This window comes from Vipera ursinii, assembly GCF_947247035.1.
Source record: "Vipera ursinii genome assembly, chromosome: 2".
In the NCBI taxonomy this organism is placed as follows: Eukaryota; Metazoa; Chordata; class Lepidosauria; order Squamata; family Viperidae; genus Vipera; species Vipera ursinii.
This window is the reverse complement of record NC_139513.1, coordinates 178595851-178608972: the sequence shown is the minus strand read 5'-3', so window position 1 is coordinate 178608972 and position 13122 is coordinate 178595851. Positions and strand designations below refer to the sequence as shown.

Below are 13122 nucleotides of genomic sequence, written 5' to 3'. Positions count from 1 at the left end.
CATAGTTGGTTAATGTTAGATAGATTATAATTATTTTGTATTTGTAACCCTGTATTCAGCTTTGGGAAGTGGGGGAGGGGGAGGGGCTCTGGGTTGGGTTGGGGAGGGGATAATATTGTAACTTCAATAAAGTTTTTCAATAAAATCCTTCAACTGACCGTTAACATCAAATGATTTGGACAAGGGGATAGATGGGGAATTCATCAAATTTGCCGATGACACCAAGCTGGCAGGAATAGCCAACATTCCAGAAGACAGGATGATCTGGACAGACCTGAACACTGGGCGTTATCTAACAGAATGAAATTCAATGGTGAAAAAAGTAAAGTTCTACATTTAGGCAAGAAAAACCAAATGTACAGGTATAATATAAGTGGTAACTTGTTCAATAGTAGTAACTGTGAGAGGGATCTCGGAGTCCTAGTGGACAATCACTTAAATATGAGCCAGCAGTGTGCTGGAGCTGCCAAAAAAGCCAACACAGTGCTAGGCTGCATTAACAGAGGGATAGAATCAAGATCACATGAAGTACTAATACCACTTTACAATGCCTTGGTAAGACCACACCTGGAATACTGCATCCAGTTTTGGTCACCACGATGTAAAAAAGATGTTGAGACTCTAGAAAGAGTACAGAGAAGAGCAACAAAGATGATTAGGGGACTGGAGGTTAAAACATAAGGAATGGCTGCTGGAATTGGGTATGTCTAGTTTAATGAAGAGAAGGACGAGGGGGGATATAATAGCAATGTTCCAATATCTCAGGGGCTTCCACAAAGAAGAGGGAGTCAAGCTGTTTTCCAAAGCGCCTGAAGGCAAGACAAGAAGCAACGGATGGAACCTAAACAAGGAGAGAAGCAACCTAGAACTAAGGAGAAACTTCCTGACAGAACAATTAACCAGTGGAACAACCTGCCTCCAGAATGCTCCAACACTGGAAGTTTTTAAGAAGAGACTGGACGGCCATTTGTCCAAAATGGTATAGGGTTTCCTGCCTGAGCAGGGAGTTGGACTAGATGATCTCCAAGGTCCCTTCCAACATCATCATCATCATCATCATCATCATCATCATCATCATCATCATCATTATTATTATTATTATTATTATTATTATTATTATTATTATTATTATTCCAAAGGGTATAGGGACAATCCAGATTTTGCCAGTGTGAGTGCCATCCAAGAACTTCAGTTCCCAACATTTCGTATTTGAAATTTCCTGGTTACTTCCCCATTTATTATTTTGGCTTCCTGATTAGAATATATTGCCCTAATTATGTTTATAAATTTTTCATCCATATACCTAAGTTGTTGATATATAAATGACCACTTAACATTATCAAAGGCCTTCTGAACGTCTAAAAATAATAACGCAATTTGTTGTCCACTATGTATTTCATAGTATTCTAGCATGTCCAAGATTATCCTAATGTTGTGTTTAGTTTGTCTTTTGGGTAGAAATCCGTTCTGATCCACGTGTATAAAATCTTTTAAAAATCTTTTTAGTTGCTCAGCTATAATTGTTGTAAATATCTTGTAATCAGTTAAGTAGATATTGGTCTATAATTTTGGATTGATGTATGGTCCGTGTTATCTTTTGAGATCAGGACAATATTCGCCTCTGACCATGACTCTGGGGTTTTTGCTTCATCCAGACACATTCAATAAAGGTTGTCCTAAGATGTTTTGTTGTTCCTTGTAGATTTCTGTCAGAAGACCATCAGGGCCCGGTGCTTTATTATTTTTTATTAATGGCCGTAATCACCTCTGTCATCCTAATTTCTTCATTCAACATATTTTTTATTTCATCTGTAACTTTTGGTAGTATTTTTTTTAAAAATATTCCTCCGCTTTGTCTTCATTTTCCTGGTTATCTTCCTTGTATAATTTCTCATAGAATTCCTGGGCTATAATTTTTTTCTCCTCTTCTTTATAGTGTATTCTCCCTCTGTCATCTCGTAATTTACTAATCCAACTTTTCTCTTTTTGTTTTTTCAATTTGTGTGCAAGTCATCGACTAGGTTTGTTTGCATTTTTGAAGAAGTTCTGTTTTATACATTTTTCTTTTTCTAAAACGTTAAATTTATGTTAAATTTAAGTCCATGTCGTTTTACATTCTTTTTTTGTGGTTCTTGTTGGAGTATTGTTTCTAATCTTTTATATCACTGTTGTTTCGAGCTCTCTGTTTGCCCGGATTAAAGTTTCACTTAAGTCCTCTACTTTCTTCTCCTCCTTCTCCATTCTTACTACCATTTCCTGTAGTCTTTGCTCATTTTTTATTAATTGTTGTTGAATCACCTCAAATTTACCATCAATCGCTTGTATTTTTTCCTTGAGCTCACCAGTATCATTTCTCACTTGGCCTATCTCTTTCTTCATCTCTTCATGGTTCCTAGTCATAGCTTCTTGTATATTTTGCAAAAGTGCTTGTAGATCTTTAAGGGAGTTCGACCTTTTCCTTTGTAGCATGTCGTCAATGGACTTCTGACTAGAGGGGCTTGAAGACATCCCTAACCCCTGTGGCGCTGCCCATTTTCTTGTGCTGATCTTTGTTAAGTTCGGTATGCTTGTCATATTTAACCAGATTTTTATAAAAATACTCTTTATGGGGTATTTCCACCTTCTTTTCTCCCCTCTATCTCCCTCCACAATAACCTCCTTATCTATTTCCTAATTCAGGGGAGATATGTTGAAATCAACAGCCACCCTATCCTCTATCTCTATTGTAACTCGTATACTATTGATAAATTCAACCAAACCCCTAAGACATTGCTGAGTTGATATCACTCTTTACAAATACTTAATTCCTTTAACCTTAAATAACCCTTTATCAATATATCAATTATATATATGTGTGTGTCCATAGGGTCGCGATGGGTCGGACACGACTTCGCAGCTAACAACAACAAATATATGTGTGTGTGTGTGTGTAAATTTTTTTGGCTTGCTAACAAAGAATAAAGGGAGACCGATATCATCATTTCAAACTTATTTGTTCTCATCTGTCAGCCATACCCTTCTGAGATTCTTTGTTAGCAAGCCAAAAAAAATTACACAAATATGAGCTGCCACTGCTGGGGCTACTGCCTGTAGATGGCCTTGGGCTAGGCTGAAACAGGAAATAAGATTTGTCCCGTGTTCGGGGCCTAGCAAGGTAATCTAAATACTTAACAAACATTTTACATGTCTGCCCAAGATACACAAAGAAGGAACCCCACTCAGACCCATAGTCAGCTCCATAGGCTCACCTCTACAAAATCTAGCCAAATTTCTTGCCAAACAACTACAGCCTTACGCAAATTCCATCACCTCACACGTACAAAACTCATTCCAATTCATAGAGATCATAAGTAAACTAAACTTACAGCCCTGTGACCTACTTGTGAGCTTCGATGTCGTATCCCTCTTCACCCAAGTGCCAATCAAAGAAGCCTTGACAGCTATCCTAAATAAATACAACCCCCCAAAACACATCCTAGATCTGACCAACCACTGCCTATCCAACACATACTTCATCTACAATGGACAAAGATACAAACAAATGGAAGGAGCACCCATGGGATCACCCCTTTCACCTGTCATCGCAAACCTCTACATGGAACACTTTGAAACCCTCGCTCTAGAAAAATCCAACCACAAACCCAAACTCTGGCTCAGATACGTAGATGACACCTTTGTAATCTGGCCACATGGCAAAGAAAAACTGGATGACTTCCTCACACACCTCAATAGCCTACACCCCAAAATACAATTCACCATGGAAACAGAAGCTAACAATCAACTTCCCTTCCTTGATGTCTTAGTCTACAAGAAATCCAACGGCTCCCTAGGACACACTATCTACCATAAAAAAACACACACAAACTGCTATCTGAACGCACTCTCACACCACCACCCAGCACAGATCAACTCCGTAGCCAAGACACTCATCTCCAGAACAAAACACCTAGCTGACGAACAACACCTAAAAACCGAACTACACACTCTCACTAATGTACTAACAGCCAATGGATTCCAAAGAAACACGATTACCAACTTAATCCGAAGAAAGACACCCACAAAAACCCAAGACAGAGAACAAGAAAATGGCAAAGCCCTCCTCCCATACTTAAAAGGGACCACAGACAGAATCAGCAAGGTCCTCCAAAAACACAACATCAAAACAGCATTCTACACAGACAGAAGAAACCCCAAGGACATAATTGGGTTAGAAAACCAAGGAGTATACGAAATCCCATGCACCACCTGCCCCACCACATACATCGGACAGACCAACAGAAGAATAAGTGCACGCATTGAAGAGCACAAAAACTCACTCAGAAAGGGAGAACAAACTTCATCCCTGGTCCAACACTTTGAAGCCACAGGACATGAAATTGATTTTTAAAAAACCAAAACTATCGCCAAAATTGAACATTTTAACAACAGAATAATCAGAGAAGCCATTGAGATAGAAAAACGCCCCCACAGCATGAACAAACGAGATGATACCTCTCGCCTACCAGCCATTTGGAAACCCACCTTGATTGACAGACGAGTCCCAACCACCAAGAATGATACCAGACCCAAACTCATGATAACATCACATGACATCACCACCACACAACCATTCAAAAAGCAAATCCAAACCCACAATGATAACGAGGCACAACCACAAAACAGAAACCTAACTACAGCTGCAACATCAGCCACTTTAAACCCCTCCAAACCACACAATAAGCAAACTGACACCCACTATAAAAACATGGCACCACCACAAACACGAAGCCGAACAAAAGCAGCACAACTCACCAGCTCAGGTCTAAGGCTGGCAGCTGAGACCAGCCCATCCACTCAAAACACACCCCCACCCAATCAGAACACACCCACCATTCAAAACACACTCCCACCCAATCAGAACACACTTAATCCCCCACCCAATCAGAGCACACCTCCACCCACAGAACACACCCCCTCTGGCAGTTTAAAAAAGAGGAACAAACAGCCACTACCACATGCTTCTCCCAGAAGAAGGAAGCTGAAGCCTCCAGCCTGATGATGACGGATGGGATTCCGTCGAAACGTTGCACCTACACCTTTAGTTCTACGCGGGAAGAAACCCGAATGACCGAAGATCCACATATAAACACCCGCGAAAACCTCAGAGAAAACACACACACACACACACACACACACACACACACACACACACACATATATATATATATATATATATATAAATAAACAATCGAGTGATTAATTAATTAGCTATTTAATTATTTCAATTCTATTAATTTATCCAATTATAGCAGTCAACAATCGCAGTAATATAGTTGTTTCACAAATATAGCAAGCAGTCAGTCTATATATTTATATTTACAGTATGTGTGTCTTTTTATCTATATTTATATATCATCTTTATCTTCCTGTCCCATCAAAGTCACTTTCCTTTTTGATTATAAATTTCCAACTCTGGATTTGTAGCTCCTTTTATATCTTTTTCTTCAGCCCATGACCAGTAATAGTCTCACTATCCGAACTGCAGTCCTAAAGTTGCTGTGTCACTTTCTCCATCTTGGATCCATTATACTCCCGTGTCTTATAACTCAAAAGTTCAAAGTCTGTCCAAACAATTCACTTTCCTTCTACTTATAGTCCACACTCATTTTTCCAAAAGCTCAGTCTCCAAGACTCAAAAACTTGTCTTTTTCCGTTACCTTTCTGTCCGTTCGCCTGGTCTCACAGCTAGTTTACAATCTTCTAACTTCCTGGCTTCCTCTTCTTGTCGCTCTCACCTGCCATCTTATCCCTCGTTGCTTCTCTCGCTCCCTCTCAGTAAGGACTATTTCAAAAGCGCTCCCTTTCACTTTTTAGATATAAAATCTTGGAATTCCTTTTCGTCAGATCTGATATACCATTGTTCCACTAGGTTGTTGCTAGTTCCATCCCTCTGTCAGATCTTCCTGTCGGCCATTACTGGCTTCCTTCTCCCCGGTCCACTTGCATCAGGTTTTTTCCAGATCTCCAACACGGGACGCTGCTCATGTAGGTTCTCTGGGACACCTGCAGCTTCGGCTGTCCCTCCAGGACCTCCTATGGCTCCGAGGAGCCCCTGCGGACACTGGGTAAGAGACTGTGCGATACGGAGAAGCCCATTCACACAGCCGCCCGCTCTGACAGCTGGCCCCGCCTCCAGTTCCCAACATTTCAAAGCCAGTATGGCCATCACAGAATTCTTGGAATCAAAAATCATGGGGGAGAACGCATCCAGCCAATCCTAAGAGACCTCAACTTGTCTCCAATTACACAGTTTAAGCAAGGCAGATCTATAATTCTTTTCCCAAGCAAAAATATCTACATTGACCCAATCCTAAAGCCTAATGATCAGGTTCCACAGTCAAGCTGTGAAATTCCTAGATTAAGCCCCAGAACTTTTTTTAGATCTTTAAAGCAGGGCTTTTCAGCCTTTTCACCCATTTTACCACTTTTACAATATGGCAATATCCGAGTACAACCAATTGCCTAGCAAGGTGTCAAAAACTTGATGACCAAAAAAAAAAAGGAAAAAAGTGATAAAGTACAGGTAGTCCTCAACTTACAATAGTTTGCTTAGTGACTGTTCAAAGTTCCAACTGCACTGAAAAAGTGACTTATGACCATTTTTCACACTTATGACTGTTGCAGCATCTCCAGGGTCTTGTGATTTACACTCAGATGCTTGGCAACTGATTCATATTGACGGTCACAGTGTCTCAGGGTCACGTGATCCCCTTGTGTGACCTCCTGACAAGCAAAGTCCATGGGGAAAGTCAGATTCACTTAACAACCGTGTTGCTAATTTAACAACTGCAGTGATTCACTTAACAAATGTAGCAAGAAAAGTCATAAAATGGGACAAAACTCATTTAACAAATTTCTCACTTAGCAACATAAATTTTGGGCTCAATTGTGGTTGTAGATTGAGGACTATCTGTACACCCACTTACCACACTTTTAATGGGAAACTTGTGCCTGTTTCTCTGACATTAATCTTGGCACTGTCTCCTTCTGGTTGACTCAAAGAAGCTGATAGGTGATTGCAGGGGCTTTGGGGGTGTGTGCAGCTTCTGCACTTGAATTGGGAGCATGGGTATTAGATTGGCATGTTGGGGTGCTAGATTCCCTAACCTTAAAACAGCTCTTGGGTGGCAACAGTTATCCAGCACAAGGGGCTCAGGAGAAAGATTCCGGGAATGCTAACTCCCAAATATGAGGGACTCAGAGGCAGCTACAAGCAGAGGAGGGGGGGGAGCAAAGAAAGGAAATCAAATTTGATTGACAGGGAGCATAGTAACCCTGCCCCTACTGCACAGAGGGCAGATCCCTATCATCCCCGGCCTGGCAGGGGTCTTCCTGCCCCACGGTTGCAAACAAGGGAGACTCCAATGAGAAGGAGGAGAAAGAGGGTTTAAGCTTAGCAACCGGAGTGGGGATCCCCTTCAAAAAATGTGCTTCGTGGGTAACCACCCAGCACGACAGAAGTGACCAAAACCTGCTGCAACCACCCAGCAGATGGGGGGGGGGGGGAATAAAAACCAAACAGCCCATCCTCCTGCCAATTCTCAACAGAAATGCCCACAACAAAAACCTTGGACGGGGAAGAGCGCAAGCAGGCAGACGTCTTGCTCGGCTGGTGGCTTGGAAGGGGGGGAAAGGGGTCAGCTTCACCCCTCCCCCAAAAGCTACCCTCTCACAAAAGCAGGATGAAAACTCCGAAAAACGACCAGGAAAAAAGGTTAAAACAGAAGAGTGTCTCTTCTGAACAAGGAAAAAAAAATCACATCCACATCCAGCTCTTAGGGGTCGTGGAGGGGATTTTTATTTTTTGCCTCGTTTTGCTCTTTTGAAACGACCGCCCCCTGAACACCAGAAGCTGTGCGCCATCACCATTCGCCTGCTGCACCCCCAACAGACCCAATTCCCTTCTTTCCCTTCCTTTGAAACAAACAACCCCCCCCCCCCGAATCCTCCCCTACCTCTTTTCTGAATTACAATGAAAAAAAGCAAGTTTTCTTTTTGTGGTCTTTACATATTTAAATTGCTCCTCCTCACTGGAGCCCTGCAGGGCTGGGAATGATAGGGATCTGTCCTCTGCAGAGTAGGGGCAGGGCTCCAGCTGATCGGCACTTCTTCTGGGCTCAGTGGTAGCACCAAGATCAGCACCGAGCTCCAGCTGGAGCCCTGCACTGATCTTGGCACTTCCGCTGAGCCCTTACAGCCCCGAAGAAGCACAGATCAGCTGGAAAGTGGGCTGATCCTGGCGCTTCCGCTGAGCCCTTACAGCCCCGAAGAAGCACAGATCAGCTCGAAAGTGGGCTGATCCTGGCGCTTCCACTGAGCCCTTACAGCCCCGAAGAAGCACAGATCAGCTCGAAAGTGGGCTGATCCTGGCGCTTCCACTGAGCCCTTACAGCCCCGAAGAAGCACAGATCAGCTCGAAAGTGGGCTGATCCTGGCGCTTCCGCTGAGCCCTTACAGCCCCGAAGAAGCACAGATCAGCTCGAAAGTGGGCTGATCCTGGCGCTTCCGCTGAGCCCTTACAGCCCCGAAGAAGCACAGATCAGCTCGAAAGTGGGCTGATCCTGGCGCTTCCACTGAGTCCTGACAGTCTTGCAGCTCCAGCTGTCTCTCACTCAGGCTTGTGCGGTGCTGCCACTGGTTCTGCTCATTCCCCTCCCCTGCTACCACTTCTCCAGGATGGTCACGTACCACCTGCCAGGTGCCAATGTACCACTGGTGATACGCGTACCACTGTTTGAAAAGCTCTGCTTTAAAATTCTAATATTCTTTGGCTTCCTTTCTCAATCTTCCTTCCTTTGTAATATTCTTGTTTGCTATTACACTAGCCTCTCATTCCATCTCTCAGTGGTCATTCCTTCAATAATACTGGCTTTAATTCTGCTTAAACTATTGTTTTCTTCACAAAAAATCTGCATAGGATGCAGTTATTAATCTCCAGTTCAATTGTTTTCTGAGGTAACTCAAATTTTAATAGGTTTTATAATCAAAATGATCACTGTTTTTTAAAAAGCCAATCTGTTTTATTGGCTGAACAGATTTTATAGTTTTTTTGTGCCACCAACAGGGGTTTCTGTTACCATCAGTGACAAATCAATTATAAAATATATTATTAATGCTGACATTTATCATCTGTATGCTGGAATCAAGTGACATAAATATTGGTAATCAATTTGTACCCATCATCAATGATTTAACTGAAGAATCAGAGCAAACAGCAGAAATAGAAAAATCGTTAAGAAAAGCTATAACAAATTATCAAAGAGATTAGAAGCAGAATAAAATATAAAGAAAGTCTCCTGATTTTAAGCCTTGAAATATAATGGCTGTGTTTAATAAATGTAGCAGCTTTAAACAATTTTGATCAGGTATAGAAAGCAAAGCTACTGTGTTTCCCTGAAAATAAGACCTGGTCTTATATTTTTTTTTGCCTCCAAGAGGCACCAGGTCTTAGTTTTGGAGGAAGTCTTACCCGTTTGCCTTAGGACCGCCGCAGCCAGGCCTCCCACACCCCGACCTCCCACACTGCATCCCACGCTGCTGCCACTTGCAGCTGCTGCTCACAGCATGAGGCCACATGGCTCATTGCACCAATCATGCCTCTGCTGCCACTCACGGCAGGAGACCGCAAGGCTCATCACGCTGATTGCGCTACCAATTGCGGCATAAGGCCATGCTGAGCATTGTGTTGATCACGAGATCCCCACTGCTTGTGGCATAAGGCTGCGTGGTGCATCATACTGATCGCACCCCTGCTGTCAATGATGGCAGGGGGCCGCAAGGCTCATCACACCAATCACGCTGCTTGCAGCAGGAGGCAGCACAGCTCATTGCGCCGATTGCATCGGTACTGCTGCTCCCAGGCGGCCACGAGGCTCATCAAGCCAATCATGCCGCTGCCGTCACTTTCAGCAAGAGGTCGCAAGGCTCATTTTGCCACAGACTTGCCACTGGCAACAGTGGTCTAGAAAAGTGGTCTCCTTTGGCAGTGTCTGCACACACTGGCAGTTTCATGTGTTACTCTTCACCCACCCACCCACTCCTGGCCTTACCTGTAAAGTCATAGAGCTGCGGTAGAGCATCCATGATGATGCCAATCAGAGGCAAATAGAGCTGAGCAACTTGGGCTCGCACAGTAGGGTCCCTGTAGCGGATATCAGAGTCATGATTGTACAGCAGGTTGTGTAGAGTACAGATGGCTTTCTTGTGCAGGAAGAATGCTCTAATGGAGGGAGGGAAAGATTTTTAGAATAGAAACATGAAATGCTGCTATTTCATTCACTCCTTCATGGACAGAGAAAAATGATGGCCATTGTCCACAGGGTAATAAAAAAGCCTCCAAGTCCTTCCCTCATTGTAGAAGGCCAATTGCCATAAGAAAGTAATAAAAAAAAATATTCACAGACCTGCAGGTGGCAGTACCAGGCTGACCCTTTCTGAACTAGGAAGCTAGGCAGGTCCAGCCTGATTCATCTGTGAATAGAAAACTATCAAGGAAGACCAGGCTCCAGCCAGTTTCAGAAATCAAAATCACCCTGGAAAAAGACAGTGGAAAACCACTTCCGTATGGTTGCCAAAAAAACTGCATGATGGGTCACACACGACAAAAGCTTGTTTTCTATTTCAATGTTGTCTCTTTTCTGTGGTTTGCTTTGTTCAGTGATGCAGTACCTCAGAAAGAACTCTGACATTTGCAGGAAAAGAGATTAAAAACACACATTTCACTGCAAATTCTCTCCTTGACCAAAGATGGACAGTTTTTTAGTGGCCCTTAGTTACACTTAAGAGGGAGGGCAAAATGAAGGTCCCCGGTGGGCAGGGTATCAGGATTTTCTCTTATTTATCTTCAGGGTTTCAGAGGAGGGAGTTTCTCAACCTTGGCAATTTTAAGATGCATGAATTTTCAACACAGAATTTCCTAATCAGCATGCTGGGAATTGTAGTCCACAGACCTTAAAGTTAACAAAGTTGAGACACACTGTTTTACACTAATTTCTAGTTTGAAGGAGTGGAAGGTAGTATCTCCCATTTTTGGCTATTGTGGTCAGGGGACGGAGGAAGGCACATGCAGCCATAACGCTTCTGTTTTCCCCACTAAATCATACCTACCCCTCTGCATCAGGCTCCAGGATGAGTGCCAACTCCATCAACACCAAGCCTGCCAGGAAGTGCTGTTGGCGAAAAGCTACAGAGAGCTCAAACATGCTGGCCACTTGCTGGTCCTGTGTGTGGCTGGAGAATGCTGAACTCTGCAAAGAGGAGGTGGTCCATGAAAAACCAGGCAAAACTGCACCTTGAGTAATTTCTGCTCTCATGAATGCAAAGCAAAGGGTGGCAATCCAAGCCTCCCCCCACTCCCCAACCACAGCAGCTATTATCCATCATTTCACTCTGAATGACTCACGGGCTCCCCATCTCCCTTTTAGGGATCATCTGCAATATTGAGTGGGAAAACAGAGAGAGGAGGTGAAAGGCTGCAGCAGAGTCAATAAAAAAGAACAGATAACTCAGTAGTATACATTCCCCAGTAGTGGAAAATGCTTCTTTTCCATCATATGAGAATAACACTCTTTTCCCAGGAAAGAATATTCCTGTCACTATTGTCTTATCCATTGCAATTCTGCTAATTCCTGTCCTTAGCCTGCTCCTTACTTGCCTTTTTTATACGTCATTTTTTAATATCTTGCTTTTCTTCTAAGAGATGCAAGCATTGCAAAAGCAACATATCCCATTTTTTATATTTTTTCCGAAACCCTATTTTTCTGGCAAATTTTTCCTGAGCCACCAGTCTTTTCCCCTTAACTCAGTATTATTTTAAACAGTGGAAAAACTCACAGATCCATCCAAAACCTGAAACCTGGCAGCTAACTGGAACCTCCACAATCAGGGTGACAACTTCTCAATGGGACTTCTGATGAGAGTACTGAAGGGGAGAACCTGATTTTTGACAAGAAGCTCGTCCCTCATCCTCTTCCTTCATGTTGTTCTACCTACCTGGGAGGCTGCAGATGAGATGGAGGGAGAAGGTGAAGCAGGAGGTGAAAGGCCACTGCAGGGAAGATTTAGGGTAACATAATGTTCATGACTGCAGACGATACGGATCAAGTCCATTCTGAGAGCAATGAGGGCATTAGGGTTCTGTGTGGTCAACAGCCAGTTATTGATCTGGAGAAGTAGAAAAAAAAATCTTGAATTATGCTAGTCTTAATGTAGCAATGCAGATCCATCTTCTAGGCTCAGAAAAACATTATCCCAGCAATCCATACAGTACAGTACCATACAGTTTAAATTAGAAGCTCAAAATTATATCATGGACAGGTCCCTCTATCTCCTGGTGCATCCACAAAAGACAGCAAGCAAATCTTTCTGCAAGAAGTAACAAGGAGGCTAAATTAGCTTTGGAGAATGAGAAGGAACACAGAATGAGATCCAAAATATTCTATGTAGAAATGATACCACTTCACAACCAATTTTTTAATAACAAATATTGAAGTTAGGACAGTTGAATGAAGTAAATAAGTGCACAGCAAAATGAAGTATAGACACAGTTGGACTTAATACTGGATTCCTAAAGATAACTTGCTGATGTAGTGGGAGGATTCCTCTTCAGATCTTCTATTAGCATCAGCAGCTAGCCTTAGAAAAATAAAAAGTAATGGGAAAAGAGACCAGAAGAAGATGGTTGGACAGCATACAGGTATCACAAGCATGAACTTAGAAAAATTCAAAAAAGCTGATTACTGAGAAGAAATTTTGGTACCAAAATTTTGTACCAAATCATGAATACACGAATAAGCAACAGAATGACTGAATATCAGCAGCCATTCATAGTAAAAATGTTGAACTATTAATGTTCTATTCTAAGCTTCCTGGTTATTGCCCTTCTCCCTATTTGAGAAGCCAATTCTATTTCTCTATATAAGTGTCTCCTGGAAGCCCTATTACATCTTTATGTGTGTGTGGAATGGGGAGAGGGGAAAGAATTAGGGTTAGGAGGCACCTAATTTAATCTTATGTAATCTTGCTTCCTGAGAAACAATCAGAAAAGAGAAGGAACTAATGGTCAGAGGAAGAAAGTTAGGAAGG

The 13122-nt window shown here is 42.6% G+C and overlaps 1 protein-coding gene across 1 annotated transcript in view; it reads right to left on the bottom strand.

Moving 5' to 3' along the window:
• Positions 1-13122, bottom strand: part of LOC310635580 (dedicator of cytokinesis protein 7-like) — a gene marked incomplete at its 5' end in the record, with an annotated part of 198900 nt that overhangs the window by 73506 nt on the left and 112272 nt on the right. Inside the window, 3 exons of the mRNA XM_083354666.1 lie at positions 10089-10258; positions 11146-11285; positions 12031-12201. Of these exons, the coding sequence (XP_083210792.1) occupies positions 10089-10258; positions 11146-11285; positions 12031-12201 (481 nt within the window). The remainder of the gene's footprint in view (positions 1-10088; positions 10259-11145; positions 11286-12030; positions 12202-13122) is intronic.